Source organism: Nanorana parkeri, unplaced genomic scaffold (genome assembly GCF_000935625.1).
Source record: "Nanorana parkeri isolate BGI_ZX_2015 unplaced genomic scaffold, ASM93562v1 scaffold1612, whole genome shotgun sequence".
Lineage (NCBI taxonomy): Eukaryota > Metazoa > Chordata > Amphibia > Anura > Dicroglossidae > Nanorana > Nanorana parkeri.
The window spans coordinates 167,756-185,725 of NW_017307880.1; the positions used below are offsets into that span (position 1 = coordinate 167,756).

A 17,970-nucleotide genomic window follows, 5' to 3' on the forward strand; every position below is an offset into this window, starting at 1 on the left:
AGGAAAACAATTGGACAGAGCTAGCGGTGACAGCTTGGACAGAGTCTTCTAGCAGGTCCCGGCCAATGAATAACAACTGGGCAAAGCCGACTGTGACATCACGGCCAGCTCTGCCCAGTTGTTATTGTTTAATGACAGATCAGCGTCCACAGGTCATTTGGGGATGCTGATCTGTCATTACAACTGGGCAGAGCGAGCCAGGGGATCACGACCGACCTTTCTTTACGGATTGGGTGTCACTACGGCTCAGCCGAGCTGAAGCATATGCATTCGGCTCGGTTGAGCGGCCCGGCAGAGCTGCTCGGCTGCTGTACCGGCTATTGTGAATAGCCCGTAAAGCAGCCCTTTGGTTCGACTGAACCGAACAGCAGAGGCGGCCGAAGGATCAGCCAAAGCTACAGCTGGATCCTTTGACTCTTTAGTGAATAACCCCCTAAATGTTTCTACAATGTACTTGGAACTTGAGGCCAAAAAATAGGTGAAAGTGAAACTCTATTAACAATTGCCTCTAGTGGCATATGACTGAACCCTTGTTTCTGCGGTCTGATCTGCCTGGTTGTTGGAAGATTCCTTTTTGGCAGGTATACAACATCAAAGAGAATAGATAGTGGATATATCTAAAGGTCCCTATACTAATGGAACATTCCTATTTTCACATAATGATAAGGGTGGGATGTACTGTATCAGAAGTTAAGAGCGTTCTTTGACCTATGTAACCGGAACGGTTCTTAACCACAGTCTTCTAGGGCAAATACAGCACCAGAAGTCCACTTAACTTTTCAAAAGCTTTATTTCCTACAGCACACAGTAAACAAGTATATCTTCAGTTCATGAAATACAGTCCTTTCTTTGCAGTAAAACACCACACTTCATAACATTTGTCAGTACTTTCCTGTACTCCAAAGCGGCTTCCAAGATAATGTCATTTTCAGTAACAAACAGATCCATGCAGGCTTCAATCCTCCACCTCACTTAGCTGGGTAACAGTCTCTTTAGCATAAAGCCAGGCTTCCTTTTAAACACTCACAGCCGTAATCATGGGCTACACCTGTGATTACCAACCTTACTGAGCTGATGGGATACTGGCCCACCCTTCTCTCCATTATTCTGACCCCAGGGACCCAGAACACAATTTTATAAATTGCACAATTAAATCATACATGCTTTCCCTGGGTTTTTAACTAAAAAAAGATGGATGCATTCTAAAAGGCTTGGTCTTACATATCGACCATTTATAACCATTCCTTACTTTCTGTCACATATCCTCCCCTCCAGCTCACATCTAGTGGGGTGAGCGACTGTGGATATCAACGGGTGTACCCTGGAAAGACCATCAGCATTACATTGCAAAATACCCGCCCTGTGTTCAATAGAGAAATTGAATGGTTGCAGGCTAAGGAGCCATCTAGTTACTCTAGAGTTCTTCTCTTTATTCTGATACATCCAAGCGAGAGGAGCATGGTCTGTAATCAGCTTAAATTTCCTCCCCAATAGATAATAACGAAGAGTCTCCAGGGCCCACTTAATTGCAAGACCTTCCTTCTCTACTATGGATTAATTTTTCTCCTGTGGATTCAACTTTTTGCTTAGAAAGAGGATAGGGTGCTCCTCACCCTGATGCTCCTTGGAGAGGACTGCCCCCAACCAAACCTCAGATGCATCAGATCCTGAAGGAAGTTTACCTTATATGGACATGACCAATCAGAAGCTTAGGACGCTACGCTCACATGACCTTTGCACACAGTACTAGCTGCTTGCCTATAAAAACCTTCATGCCTTAGCGTAATAAAAGGAAGTATCATAGACCTGAGCCTTGTGTCTGTGTGATTCTTACGGTGCACCGTATACAACAAATTAGGACGGGAGCAGATACTCATCAGACGGTTGATATGAGTCCATTTCAGCCATAATGCACTGCAAATCGAAAATTTTGACATTTGCAGAGCTGTTTGCTATGTGAATATTTTATAAATACACCCCTAAGCGTCAATTCACAAGCATCAGACAACCAGCATGCCAGTGAACAAAAGCTTAGCCAAATAGTTTATTTTGAATTTTTGCACTCATAGTAGTACTGTTACTGCCAAGTTAAATTCATGAATTATTATATGGTGTACACACAAAACAAGTTCATGTTTACTCTTAATGTGTATGGAACAGTAAACTAGGCTTACAATGTCAGTGTGAACCACATCCCTGTGTGTCACTGCTGAGCTGTGCTATGTCTGGGCTGTAGGATGTCTGAATCCTGTTGTATGTCGTCTGTCTTCAGGTGTGAAAAAATAGTTCATACATGCAGTATACTGTATGTGGATCCAAATTCAATAGTTAATGCAAAGACCACCTTTTTAAACATTTTGCATGCTGCTTGGCCGGTGTTTTTTTAATTACTGAGCAGAGGTCTGCAAATTTATTCATTTTAACTGGTTTAATACTAGTCTGTGATGACAGCAGTTACTCTGTTCTATTGCTTAAAGAAGTCTACCTCGTCCTGGATGTGCCTGACCTTGACCTTCCCTCCCTGAAGTTTAGCAATAAAAGAAATTCAGCTTTTATCTACTGTCTGGAATTCGCTTTGTTGGTCGCCACTGGAGGTGGTAAGCACTATTGCGGCAGCCAGGTTACTAGAAATCCCTAGACAGGCGATGGAGGACCCAATCATTCAGCGGCTCCTTAGGGGTAGGGTTGCCACCTTTTCTTCAAGCGAAACCCGAACACTATAGCATCACACGGACATATTCTTTTGGGAGAATGAGTCGTGGCTTATTCATATGTAATGGGCACCACCCATTAATATGTAAATAACACAGTTGAGACTATTTTCAGTGGGGGGGCAGTAGCCCCTATCTTAATTTTGGTGGCCCCTGTCTGCCTGACATCTTGTGTCTGGGTTCCTGGTGCCATGAAACCCGGACACAGCATTCAAAACCTGAACTGTCCAGGGGAAACCTGGACAGGTGGCAACCCTACTTAGGGGGTGAGCGCTACACAAACATACTACAGTTATGTTTTGATGACAAATGTCAGATAATTTTGTAGACATGTGACTATCAATCTTCCAGGTGCCACTAAAAATGGCTTTGCATGCCCACCAGGGGACCCGTGCTTTAGGTTGCAGACCACTGCTCTATAGTAATCCCTCCACTCCTCCTCCTGCTGCTACATAAAACTCCCTCACCTACAATCCCGGGATCCGCTAGCCCAGGGCTAAAAATTTCCACTCGCCCCCTCGCAATTTGCGAGTGAAAATTGCGTGGGGGCGAGTGGAAATGAAGCCATTGAATCAGTCATGAACCGAGGATGACTTTTGCCCCTATGCTGCTGCTCACAGCCGTGCACCTTCCCATATTAAAGATGGCCGCATGATGGTAGCCATCTTTACTAATGTCCGTTCTCATTTTCTGCTGGCAGCGTAACTTCCAGTCTGCGCGCGGAGGATTATTGGAGCTGTAGTTTCGCTTTTACAGAGCTGTGACAGCAGTGGGTGAGTGTGTCACGTAGAGGGTATTCATTCGGTTAGTTTTTATTACCGCTGTGTGTCCCGTGGTCTGTCCCAGTGTTCTATCATTCCATCTGACCTGTAACTTTAATCCGATCCGATAAAGTAATGGGTCCGATGGAATCATAGAACACCGTAACGTCACGGATGTCACAATACAGGGGAAGCCCCCTCCCGTGGACTGGCAGACCACGGGAGGGGACCCAGCAGCTTGCTGTGCCGCAGGTCCCCTTCTTGCAGCCTGAGCTGCAATAACCATGCATGGGACCTGGCTTAATCTCAAGTGTCAGGCCCCTGCCAGCAGGTAATTGAGGGGGACATAGAGATGGGTCTGGGTGCAGTGTGTGTGTGTGTGTGTGTGTGTAATGCTCTGTGCATTGTGCTGTGGCTGTATGTGTCATGTCCTATGCGTTGTGCTGTGGCTGTATGCAAGGCCGGCCTTAGGCCTTTAGGCGCCCTGTGCGAGAAAGCTTTACAGCGCCCCTCAGTGGCCACACCCTTTAGTGGCCACGCCCCCGTAACATTTAAATAAATAAAAGTCACATATAAAAAAGTAAAAATAAAAGTCACATATAAAAAAGTTTAAAAAAACCCCCAAAATGTTTATGTCCCACACCCCCACTTTACACACATATAAACGTAAATACGCGTTCCATGCGCCAGCGTGCGAAAATGACAATTGCGCTACACATGTTATATATGATCGCGAACGTCCCAGTGAGAGCAATCATTTTAGGGCCATCAATCACTGATAACACTAAACTGATGAGCGGTAAAAGCTTTTAAAGCGTTGCCTATGGCCAATTTTGGGTATTGTAGTTTTTTGAGGTTTCGCGCGCACACGCAATTTTAAGGCTTGACATATTTGGTGTCTATTTACCCGACGTGACCCCGTCTTTTATATTTTAGCAAAAACATTGGGTAATAATAAATGTTTTATCATTTAATATAGGGGAAACAGTTTTTTGGGGGGTTTTTCGGTAATTTTTCCTTAATATATTAAAAAATAAAAACCCCGGTGGTAATTAAATACCACCAAAAGAAAGTTCTACGTGTCCCTAAAAAATTGTATAAAATTAATTTCAGTACAGCGTTGCACGACGGAATAAATGTCAAAGTACCGCAGCGCTGAATACTGAAAAATGGCCTGGACAGGAAGGGGGTTTAACACTGCGGACTTCAAGTGGTTAAAATGCTTGATTTTCTGACCCTTTTATTTGCAATTTTCAGTTTGGTGACAGGGTCTCGTTAAAATTAATACATTTTTTCATCTCTGGCATGTCCCTGAATATGAACTTATATTCAGTTCTACTCATCTACTCATTAAAGTTCCCTGGCAATTTGAATGCAATACTATATTACAGATACACGTTTAGGGGTTCATTTTGAAATGTTTCATTTGCACAGTGTGCTGCCTTCGCAGATATATGGCAATGCACTTGCATTAATGTGTATTGTATTTGCCATAGTTAATATTTGGTATGCTGCCATCTTGTGGTTACTTTGTTTATTACATCCTCTGTGTTCAGTTCAGCCATTTTCTGCCCACATGTGCACATGAGGAGGAAGGCATTAACCTTTTTTGACCTACAAATACTGTCTATAACATCCTATTCTCTGCCAGTAACCTGCTGCATTCAATAGAGATCTTCGTGGAAGAAAGTTATTTGGTGAGTTCAGCTATCTGATAAAGACTGTACGCAGTGATTATACCTGCTATATACAGTCCAGGCATAGATGTCTCAGGAAGGAATAAATCACTTTCTCAACAATTGGAGTTAGAACACTAGTGCCCCTAGATGGCGCTGACAAATATTGGAAATTACTCATCAGCACCATCTATTCTAGGAGCATCCACCCAGCAGAACGTTTATAAATAAAGTGTTAATATATCAAAGGAATAATATCCACGATGTAAAAGAGGAGTAACTCTGCAGTGTCTATGTAGTACACCCAGCATGCAGAACAGAAGAAGTGATACTGTGCAGTATCCCTACTTACAAAATAAGAACAGATACTGAGAATTATCGTCCCCAGCATGCAGAACAGGAGAAGTGATACTGTGCAGTATCCCTACTCACAGAATAAGAACAGATACTGAGAATTATCCTCCCCAGCATGCAGAACAGGAGAAGTGATACTGTGCAGTATCCTTACTCACAGAATAAGAACAGATACTGAGAATTATTGTCCCCAGCATACAGAAAAGGAGAAGTTATACTGTGCAGTATCCCTACTTACAAAATAAGTACAGATACTGAGAATTATCCTCCCCAGCATACAGAACAGGAGAAGTGATACCGTGCAGCGTCCATACCTACGGAATAAAAACCGATACAGAGATTATAAATGTACTCACAGTGGAACAGATGTGGTTTCTTTTTAAAAGAACTCCAGGAAGGGGCGTGGCCGAGATGTGAAGCAGAGCGGACGTGTCTGAGGGAGCTCCACCGCCACACTGAGCTTCATCCGGCTTTAATCCTGCAGACTCGGTTCCTGTTCTTCACACCCGAGCTCCGGTGGATGTCCGGAGCAGGGGGATATGCCCTCTAGGTCTGGCAGGCGAAAGAACTCCAGGAAAACCTTTTATTAACCCTTGTAGTGGGTCTACCCCTGCACTGCAAGGGTTTACTGCTCGTTTTCTTTTAGGTAAAAAAAAAAGTTATACTCACCCGACGCTCCAAAATGGCTTGTTCTTAGACCGGTCCTTCCAGTGTCTCTCCCCCTCCTCTGCGGTGGTCTAAGGTCCCATAAATGATCACATTATATGCACAGTGTATTGATGTGAGGACGCTGGCTGAGGAAGATTCCAATGCTGCAGTGTAGGAGGAGACAGGCTGGAGGGAGCGCTGCGACAGCTGGCCAACTCAATACTTCGGGTGAGTAGATCTTTGTTGTTTTTGAACTTAGACAAGAACTAGTACTTAACCCTTGGAGTGCTGGGGTAGCCCCACTGTAAGGGTTAATACAAAGTTTTCCTGACGTTCTTCTTTAAGTTTCAGGCTTATGATGTGCTTCTTCGGACACTTCTGGGATTTGTGGAGGCTCTACGTTTCCCCTACATCACCAGTGCTCTTGGCAATGGCCGGAGCAACCTCACATGATCTGCATGGACCGTCTTTGCAGCTTACAGAAGGTGATGCCACGATCCTTCTGAAGAGATCTGGAAATGCTCAGTATCCCAGACTTTGGGAGAAGGCAATCCTGTGCAGGAACATATTTCTGTCATTTGGGATACTCAGCATTCCTATTGTATCACCGTAACAATTAAGCTGCCACCCTCACCTAGGTGCTGTGGGTGTTATCGGACTGGACGATAAGTATATTTTTTCACAACTATCATGTAGCATTTTTACATAGTGGGGCTGGATCTTATAAGCACATCATGGATTTTAGCTTCAATCTTAATATTCCTGGGTAGTGACAAGTTCTTTTCAAAGCTCACCACGCATCTTGCTGTACTATCTCCTTTACATCCACCAACAACTATGTGGTGCAATGGCTTGATTAGATACAAATTGATTGGATAGTTGAGGCAGGTCCTCACAGGGCAATGCCTCAGGAGGTACTTTTAAGTTCTCTACACATGTTACAAGATGATTGTACAATATGCTCTAACAACAAGTATGTAGCACACGGGCCTTCCTGATTGGATCTAAATTGAATGAATAGTTTAGGTATGTCCTCATATTACATAGTTTTGGTAGATTGTACAGAGATTGACGGTCAGGTTGTAACGTGTATGGTGACCTTTAGGGAGGCACTGAGGCCAGAGTGTCCATGGGACACAGTATAAGAGGTTACATAGAAACATTCAAATGCCAGCGGCCATCCCCATTACTATGGCAACACACTCACAATCCAGCAAACATGAAGCAGAAACAATGATAGGACCCGTTTTTGAATGTTTCAGCTTCTTGTCTGGTGGATTGTGGGTGGCATCGCATGGTAACAGGGACACCCTGTTTCCGAAACATTACCCATCCACAATCCACCAGACAAGAAGCAGAAAGCCGCCATCATAAGTATACAAGCATAAGATTAGGTTACCACCCAGGGCAGCCATTTTTACCAATGTGTAGCTTTCAGCTATACATAAGATTAAAATATGACCATATTTGTTAATGACTTGTGAATTGCGGAAAACTGAGGGTGGCACTGTGAGCACTATGAGGGAATTCATCAAAACTGGAGCAGACAAAAATCTGAAGCAGCTGTGCATGGCAACCAATAAGCTTCTCTCTGTCGTTCTCAAGTGTTAACTGAAAAAAACTGATTGGTTGTCCTGGGCAACTGCTTCAGATTTTCTCTGCTCCTGTTTTGATATGAATTGATCATTTAGCTGCAGCTGTAATGTGTCGTTGGTATTGCGATGTCGCCATCTAGCGGTAACTGTGCCATACTACACGCATCTTGCTAGTTGCCAAATACTTAATGCCTTGGACGCAGCGGCTGAACCAATTAACACATTAAACTTTAGATTATACAGTTTTATAGCCAGATTTATACTGCCACACTTAGTTCTGGCAGCCAACAAGCTGGCAAATACTTGCCGTAAAGCTTGCCGAAAACCAACACCACTACAAAGAGAGGATATGCTCGCTGAGCGGCCATTGGTTTGTAGCCTGGAGATATCACATCAATGAAGAAATGTACTCAACAAAATGGACGCTGAGCGGACGAAACTTTCAAGAAAATGCGTCCTCTACCATGTGCAGACATGCGCTTCTGTGACTGAAATGTTTGTTTTCAATAAAGTTGTTGTTGAATAAAATAAAGTAAGCTGTCAATGAGTTGGAGGAAGGTGGTTGTGACGGGGGAGGGGGCACCTGGTCTGTCTGTCTGATTGGGGGGCAGATCGCGGGACAGGCGGCTTGTACAGGTAATTATCGGTGCCACGAATTCATGTGTGTGCACATCTATACACCGAACAATCACATTTTATTGGGCTGGTCATAGATCGTTCTTATTGGTGTGATGGCATTCACAATGTTTGCATGAGTGTTTATTGCGTGTATTTCACAGTATAGTTGTGGTTTTAGATACATTAGAAGTGGACATTGTATAGATGAACACATGGTGGTGTCTATGGCCTAGGGATCGCAGACCATTGGCAACTATTAGCGATGCTGGCAAATCAGCGCTCTATGGGCTCGTGTAATTGGCTGCGTTCCTACGTTTGAAGGTAATGGCTAAATTAAGGGCTCGTGCACATGAGCGTAATACAATTCTGATCATCTACACAGGACTCTGGGAATATGTTTGAAGAAAGATCTGTGTAACAAAACGCATTAAATGACCCCCTAAAGCGTTAGCATTTCTACGTGTATAGACACATAAAGGTCTGTACAGCGTATGAATGCGTAACATTTGACTTCCATTGCAAATAATGTGTGCATATTAATGCAGGAGCAGAGCAGGTTTATGGTGTACACTGTATGTTTTTTGACGGCTGTGTGCGCAGAATAGGGGGAGTGGAGGCATTTGGGGTGCAATAGACCCCTGATGCCTTCATTCTTGTCACTGTGTATGTGCTATTACATACAGGTCCTCTTGTGATAGCGATGAAGTTGATGGAAAGTCATAATATCAGCAGTGGCCACAATGGTTGCATGTTATGGGTGGGTGGATGCTGTCTGCTAGCGGTGCAAATTACTGGGGGTGAGGAATTGGGTGTTGGCAGTGCACGGTACTTCCCTATGGTTGCCAGAAGCTGGGCGGGACACCAGCCGGAGCATCCCACCCAGCTTCTGCATACCAGTGATGACAGTGAGCTGGGCGGGATGCCAGCCAGAGCGTCACAGATTGCTAATTGCTTAGCAAGCTGGGACATGCTTGCCAAAAAGGGGGCGGCACACCTGATGGCCCCACCCCCGGGGGCAATGAGATGCTGTTGGAGGCAACTGCCTTAGGGTGCCTGATTATAGGGACAGCCCTATTTATCATTCTGTGATGTTTATTTATTTAAGAACGTAACCGCTACCCCTCACTGCTGGCCCTCTCCCCCTTCTCAGTGGCAGGAGATGAGAAAATCATGTGGTTCTGCACCTAACAGTCTCCTCTTCCTAGTAATTAGCTTTCCGCTAGCTAAAAAAACAGTCATGCCTAAAAAAGCCCGGGGAAAAAAAGGTTTAAAAAATGCTGACATTCGGGTGTGAATTGGTCCCTAGATTGCATTGTAACTGTGTCCAGTTGAAATAGGATCTAATGTGGGCAGTGTAGGTTTCTCTATTAATGGTGTATCTTGTATTAAAAATCAGACTTTGCACTTCCAGTTCTCTGACCGTTCCTGAAAGCAAGAGTGGAGGACGGAGGAGGGGAGAAGCTGTACCTGTCTGTCAGGACTGAGCGTTGTCAGAGCTCAGACCTGATAAAAGCACATGCGTGCTACGAACAAGCGTCTGGCGTACCCTGAATTTATTCATACGTGATTAAAGGAGAACTAGAGCCTTTTGTTTTGTATTGAGCAGGGGTAGGCCACCTTGGCACTCCAGCTGTGCTTAAACTACGGCTCCCATCATGTCACTGGAAGCCATGTCTGGGGCTGTCAGAGTCTTGCAAAGCCACGTGGGACTTGTACTTCCAAAACATATGGAGTGCCAAGGTTGCGTACCCCTGGCGTAGAGTAAGGGCTCATGCACGCGGGTGTACTGCAGTGCAAAATCTCATACATTGTAAAATGTGTCTGTATTAGTGACGCCCGGTAGCGGCAGCTGCTGCGGTCTTCTGTCTGTAGTAGTGTATGGACAGAAAATTGATTACTTTCCTTTCCTGGTACCTACACATGGCAGCATACCTGTGGTAGACGGAGCATCATCCACAGGTATGCTGGCATGTAAGCACCACGAAATGCTTGTACATGGGGATAAGTTGCCAGAGGCAGGAGGTTTGCATTCAGAAGCTTACCTCCATGTTGACGCAAACGCCAGGGAATCGAGACTCGTAGCGCATGGCCAGCTTTACAATCCAATATGGCAGTGTGTACATCTGATCTACTGTGACTGAGGTTGATGAGAGTTTTCAATTTCAGATTAGTGATGTCATCGCTGCTTTGTGTCCTGCATCTGAGAGGCTCCAAGCTGCATGATAATGCTTCCGAAAGCAACATAGGGGAAGATTTACTAGGAAATGTTCACCCAAAAAGTGCATTTTTACTTGGTGAATGAGGTGAAGATTCACTTTGCAGAGAATACCCAATACAGTGACATTTAAAAAAAAAAATGTATTTTTGCATGTGCATAATTGAATTCAGCACAACTTCAGCTTATTCACTAAACAAAGTGAATTTTCTCTCTAATAAGCCTTCTTACTTCTGGGATCTGGTCCCCGGGTCAGAAGCACTTTGGTCAGCATGTTCATGTGACCATGCTGACCGATGAGCACTCACCATTTGTGAGCATTCTATAGTATGGTGCTCGTAGGTCTGGCTACATGGACTGGCGCGGACATTAGACATGTAGGTGCACAGGTCTGTGGGAGGTGGCGGGGTGCTGTGGGTAAGTCCAGTTTTTTTCAGTTTTTCATAATTTAAGTGAACTTACCCTTTAACCTTTTTCAATTTGCAAAATAAATCTTCACTTTTTCACCTCGTTTGCTAAGGTAAGTGAAATTTCACTTTAACCCTTTCGCTGCCAAGGACGTACGTCGTACGGAGCTACAAAAGTGCTTCCAGCTGGCCAGCTCAGTACGTCGTACGGAATTGGGATTAAGAAATATTGTCTAAATACAAGAGATGTTTCTTAAATATTGGTGAGCTTTCGGTATTTCTTCCAGATCTGTGCAGTAATCCAGCGTGAAAGTTTGCCTCTGTACGAGTTTCCTGTAATAAAAAACAGTCACTGCTGTTCTCTCTCCTTGTGCACGGTGTCTGGCCTTGTCTCCGCCCCTTCCTGTAGTTTTCTGCAGGCAACCTGTAGTGGGTGGAGCCACTGGTCCCTCCCCCAGCTCTGCCCACTGCACAGGCTGTGTACAGCCCAGTGAAGATGTCACTGCTACTTTTTATATGGCAATATCTGGCTTTCATCCTGGAGTCCATCTTTTAAAAGTGAAAATGCTCTACAACTTTAGTAAATCAGGGTCAAGGTGTCAAAAATGTGACTACAGCGTTAATGTCTAGAATCCTAATTCATGAAACAAACGTGTATGAGATTGGAGACTAAATTATTGCCCCTCAGTAACTCCTCCATTGCTATATCAATAGGTGTGAGTCTTTCTCTATACCCTAAATGTATTTGAACCCAAGGACAAATAAATGTAATATAGTGCAGTTTGCCAGTCCTTAGATGTGACGGTTGCATTAGTTTTCATTTCAGCCTTTTTTCCTCTCCTTTTTATCTTGTAACCTTGCCTCTTCTTCTTGGGCTTGGGTGAGAACGCTTACTTGTTGTATTGTATCTGTGGAGGGAAAGTGTGTTAGGACTACAGAACACCTCCTCATCCATCTGGTGCTCTGTAGTTTTAGAGGTGAACTGGACAGGGCTGAGAAAACTACACAGCACTGGATTTCTGGCAGGATCAACAGTTTTTTTTTCTCCACTTGTCAATCAGATATAGCACAGTACATATAGCTGACCAAAAAGGAGCAGATAAGAGAATGTCTTTGTGTTACGTCCACTTTAACCCCACTGATTTGTTGTTCCTCCACTTTTGTACATGATCTTTCTTGAATTTCACTAGACACAGTGTCTTGCTAAAGTGCAAAAGCACAATAAAACATAAGAGCCTATATAGAAAAAAATCCATATGATCTCGCCCTGTTTTATTCTTTTCTAGGTGAATCTCCATAATGTCCGCCTTTCGCTCAGGGGTTCTGGTCCTGACTTCTCCTCTCTCTGCCTTGTCCGTGAAGCTGGCGCCCATTTTAGCCTCTGCAGCAAAGATTGTCCAAGACACCCTTTATATTCACCTCCAGCCAGGACTCCTCCTCACAGGTTCATCTCAACCCAGCTCCACCTACATTCCAGCCACCAACGAAGTCTGCAAGCTCATTTCTAAAGTGTATTCAGACGCAGATGTCCACACTAATCTGGATGTCCGTGTTCTTTTAACCAATATCAAAAACCAAAGCAACAGCCAGCAGATCCTCTCCTCTGTGCAGAACCTCTCCCACCCTCCAGAGGTGGTCCTCACAGACTTTCAGACCATTGATGGTGGACAGTACAACCCTGTCAAACAACAGCTGGAGCGATATGCAACAAATTCTTATAGTTGTCATCCAAACTTAATATCAGTATTACTGTACCCAGATTATGAACAAGCAGAAGATGGCAGCCCTGAAGAACCAGATGGTGGAGGAACGCTACTGCGGAGTCACAGTGATGTTGTGGTGGGCGGAACATTTGATAGGTTACACAGTGCCCATAAAATCCTAATGAGCGTTTGCTGTTTGCTGTCGGAAAGACGTCTTCTCATTGGTGTTGCTGACAGAGAGCTTCTGGACAGTGAGTAGAATCTTCATTGTGTTCAGCTGATCATAGATGGTCACATCTTTGGTCTGATGCAAAGAAACATCAAAAATACACACAGGCTTTCTAAGAAATCTCAAAACACTATAGTTCAAGGGGAGCCAAAGTTCTGCCCTCCAGCTGTGGTGAAACCACAATTCCATCTCGTACATGATGGACGCCTGCAAAGGGAGGAGGGAATGTTCACCCAGCGAGATAAGGTATGCCCCCGGGTCCCCTCCTCTCTTATGCAACTGTCGGGCCCTTGGCATGACAGAGCGCCTGACTTTTCAGAGGGAGTGAAACCAAAATGACTGCCAGTCATTTTGGTGTCACCCATTGCGGGCCGCACCCCCTGGTGACGCCACTGATGTATCTGCCTATTGGAGTCTTGCCTGTGGCTGTCAGTATTACAATGCCTTATGGGACTTGTAGTTCCACAACAGCTGGAGGGCTGATGTTTGCCTTCCCCTGCTATATAAGATTACCAATGTATTCCTTCCAACTTTTGTAATGTTTTCTTTTTGAAATAATTTCAGATTTTCTTTTTCCTTTATCCAATCCCCTTTCCCCCCCATAGGTCTGGATTTTGTTTTTCTTTCAGAGATGTCAGATTTTCACCAAATACTTTTTTGCATTTATATTCTGTTTCAGCATATGCATTTGGGGCAGGTAGGTGCAAAATATAGAATATAAAACTGTCAAATCACCAACAGAACTGTCCATGACCATATTGCCAGATTGTGTCCTCAGTAGTATGGGGGTGGATGGTGTTGAAGGAAAAATATGAATGGAGAATGTCTGCACAGGCGAGGTGCTCCAACTCGCATTGCCTGCATAGCCTGCCTGCCTTTGACCCTACATTGCAAGACTACTAGGTCAGTAAGTGCTGAACACCACTGCACCCGACTGCCTGTTGCTGCTGACTACTACACATAGGAGCATGCTGAAGCAGCAGATGCATACAGAATGCTTCTGCTTTAGTGTTGTGAGTCTTGAGTACTGAACTTGGGAAAGAGCATTACAGCTTTGTCCAGGCTCTCCCGTCAGCAATAGATCACTGCTATAGTGATCTATTTCTAGCTGATTACAGCCAGCAATAGATCACTATTAGAAGTGATCTGCTGCCGCCCAGCTGCATGGGGGGATCCATTCTGGACCAGGTCTTTAATAAACAGATCCAGATCCTCCCATGAAAAGAGTGTAATAAAAAACCAAATTGTGTTTAAAAAAAAAAAAAAAGCAAAATAAATATACAGTATTATACAGTTTGATCTGGATGTCATTTACGTTCACTACACAAGCATCAAATGTTCACAAGAGTGAATGCAATGTCATTTGAATTTATAACGAACAAAAACGCCTCTGTGCTAATTTGTGCACTTTTTGACCGGACTTAATCCAATCTTGGTATTGTGCTAACAATTTACTCAAACCATTTTTTTTCTGCATGTCACAATTTAGGAGAGTAAAGCTGTTCTAAAGTAACGTGTATGTATGCTTTACCATCCTCCTTTGTTACATAAAAGTCGCACTACGGTGAAATTTTAATCAGCAGACTTTGATTATATTTTGGGGTCAATGTATGTGGGTGTGCAAATTATATAAACATTGTGTAGGTCAACATTACAGGAAAATTAATTTTTCTTGTATTTTTTGCTATTTATTCCCAATAAAAAAAACAAGAAAAAAAAAAAATATCCAAATTGAAGCCTCATCTGGACCCCCAAAAATGTTGTATAATACATTGGGGTAGACTAAAAACACAAAAAGATTTAACGTGCGAAACCAAGACACCATGGAAAAGAATACATTCTGGGGCTTAGGGGGATTTAAGGAGGAAAATGCATGGGGATTCAAGTGGTTAAAAAACATAAGATCTGTTTGTTTGTTTTATTATAGTAAAAATATTCTAATGTGACAGCTTCAAAAATATCTATAATTTATTTTATATTATAATCCCTGCAAGGGCCACAGGGATCCTTTAATACACTGGCACCCACAGGTACTGCAGTGTATTACAGCGTCTTCATCCCCGTCTACATTGTAGTGTGAATCCCATTTATTTGTATGGCCCCTGTTCACACCTGAGTGTTTTCTCTCAAGCAGAAAAATGTCTGTCGCTGGAAAAAGTACACTAGCTACTTTTTGCCAGAATGCAGCACTTTTGGTCCCATGGACTTCAATGGGAGACTTTGTGCGACATCACTTGCGAAAACGCTTGAAACGTGCATTTCCCATTGAAGTCTTTGAGATCAAAAAGCGCTGTAATCAACCCGTCCTGCCCATCCCCTCATGCCCCTTGTTCCCTGTGTTGTGAACTATCCATATCCTTCTTACTACTTCCTCCTTCTTCATCTCTTTCCTAGTCTTTTCATCTACTTCTGTTTCTATCTCATTTCTCTCCCCCCCCTCCTGTTCTCCATTTCCCTTCTACGTTACATTTTGGGTTGTCTGCTTTGATATTTTTTCTGTATAACATTGATTGGTGGCACATTCTCATTATTACCAATTGCTTATTTAAGCCTGCTCACTACCTATGATTTATGTGGATGTTTACATGTTTGTGTGTTACATACTCAAAATCAAATTAATAATATGTTTTGAAACCAAAAAGTAGCTTATGTACTTTTTCCAGCAACAGATGTTTTGGTTTTTTTTTTCTGCTTGCGACAAAAACGCTATGGTGTGAACAGAGGCCATAGAAGTGAAGGAATGTTTTGTTGCACTCAAGACAAGTGAATAAAATTCCATGTCTTGATCGTTTTGTCATGCTTGGCTTTGAGCAACAAAACACCCTGGTGTGAACGGGAGCGTCTGGGTCCCTGCTACAGGCGCTTTGTTGAGCGATTTCCCTGTGCTGTTAACACACAGAGAGTTGCTTGCTGAGTATAGCGGCCATTCAGAGGATGCCTAGTTTTTCTCAATGGGCACTAGGTGTTCTCTGATTGGATGAGGGGCAGAGACATCATAGCCAAGAGCATTGCTGTGCCTTGTGGTGCGCTGCAATGTATGTAAATCGGAAGTGCTTTGGAGCGCCATTGAAAGTGAATGGCACCATAACAAGCTAGTCTGAAATTCAAACTCTTAAGTGCAGCTTTAACTGTGTGTCTTTTCATTTTCCAGATAAGATCCTGAAGGAGCTGATTGAGCCTTATGAAACGAGAGTTGAGAAATTGGCCGAGTTCCTTGTGGATGTGAAGCCCTCTCTTTTATATGACATAGTGCCTATATCCGATCCTTATGGCCCCTCAATAACTGATCCAGACCTGAAATGCATTGTGGTCAGTGAAGAGACCCACAAGGGAGGACTGTCTGTGAACAGGAAGCGTCTAGAAAATGTAAACCCAGAATACTGCCGAATGATGATTATCTTGATTTGCTGCACATTTTGTTTAGTTTGTATATATTGTTTATTAGTGGACAAATTCAGGATTTGGGCAAGGCTCCTAATAGCCAGAAAAGACCATTTGAAGGAAATGTGTAGTGATTTATTTTTTTTCCTTTATGTTCAATACCAAGATAAAGAACAAAAATGTACCTTTTTAATCAGGAACCATGGTCAGCTGTTTATTTTATTTTTTTCTTTCTTGCAATGTCTGTGCCATTGCAGAGCTTTTCCTTAATTTCCTGTCTGATAGCCACAACAGGAAGTAAAGGAAATCCCTGGTGGTCTGCACGCTCACCAGAACTACTGTCCCCATTGGAAGATTTCCCATCTATTCCTGTTCTGGTGACAACCCAAATTTGGGAATTTCTTTCACTTTAAGTGATAACGGTCACTAGGACAAATTGAGGGGATGAATCTCCCTAACTTGGACACAGATGGCAATAAAAACCAGACAGGTGATCCAATTCCTCGCCCACTCTATCTAAAACTTAAAAAAATTGTCTTCAGTTGCATTTAAATATATCATATTTACCACTTGCAGGCAACAGGAGGCAAGCTCCAGACAAAAGCTGTCTGTAAACAGATTTAAAGATCTGCTGTGAAATATACCTGAAGAGCAGGGGAGATCAGATTACACAGACTTAAGAATTTGTCAGATGAAGGACTTACTCCATTATACAGCAGCTGGTAATAAAAATGCTGACTAGGCAAATCTCAACTTTCTATGGAAAAGTTAAACTTCCCCCTGAGCTTCGATATTGCTTAGTGAGGCCACCTGTTATTTGACTGGACCTAAAGCTTATGTTAAGACCCAACTCTGGTACTTATACAGAAACTACCTTTGTAGTGCCACACAGCTGGCACTGCTAGGGTTAAATGCTTGTTAAGTCTAGGAGGTTGAGCAAGGCTTCAGCACTTTCCTCTTCTCCCTGACATTCCGGGTTGTAAGTGGTCCCTCGCCATCCTCCCATACAATGCAGGACTATTGGCCGTACATTATATTTGATGTCAGCGTGTGACCACCAGCCAAATGTCTTAGAGAGGAGACTTTGGGGGGCCAGTTGCAGAGATGGAGACAGCCTGCCGGAGTGAGGAATATGGGAAGTATTAACGCTTGCAATGTTATGGGGAATCCACCGCAATGGTAGTTTTTGTGAAATTCCCTAGTGTGTATGTGTATTGTTAACTAAAAAACAAACGTGAGGGCGCAAGGCTAGAGGGACTATGAAGCTGATTGAAACAAAGTGAGGGAAGCAAGAGGAGATGGATCACTTACTTTTAAGTGGGTCTCGGAACCGGATGGATGTGGAACAGTGAAGGAAATCGTGGAGTCCAACGTAGTGCAATCAGTGAAGGTTAGTGTGTTGCCTTGGGTAGCTCATCACAGGAAAATGAGAAGAGAGGGGTGGACAGGGGTGCAGGTGATGGCACACACAGTGTGTCCGTGTCCCCGCTGAAGCAATGTGAAGTGCCAGTGATGTGAGGACTGACGTCAGGAGTATTGTTAACTGTGGTGCTATGGACTGGCAATTTGCCTTAATGACTCCAGTCCCAAGTCTCGCACATTTATCAATAAAGGACATCCTGCCACATGGGGACATGTTGATGAGGTGGGTTTTTCTTCAGTGTTATTTCTG

General features: G+C 43.6%; 1 protein-coding gene across 1 annotated transcript in view; it reads left to right on the forward strand.

The window, feature by feature from the left end:
- The first annotated feature begins 8,283 nt into the window (after positions 1-8,283).
- The window catches only part of COASY (Coenzyme A synthase), a 27,719-nt gene continuing 18,032 nt past the window's right edge, over positions 8,284-17,970 (forward strand). Inside the window, exons 1-3 of the mRNA XM_018570850.1 lie at positions 8,284-8,381; positions 12,272-12,939; positions 16,069-16,283. Of these exons, the coding sequence (XP_018426352.1) occupies positions 12,285-12,939; positions 16,069-16,283 (870 nt within the window). The 5' untranslated portion in view covers positions 8,284-8,381; positions 12,272-12,284. The remainder of the gene's footprint in view (positions 8,382-12,271; positions 12,940-16,068; positions 16,284-17,970) is intronic.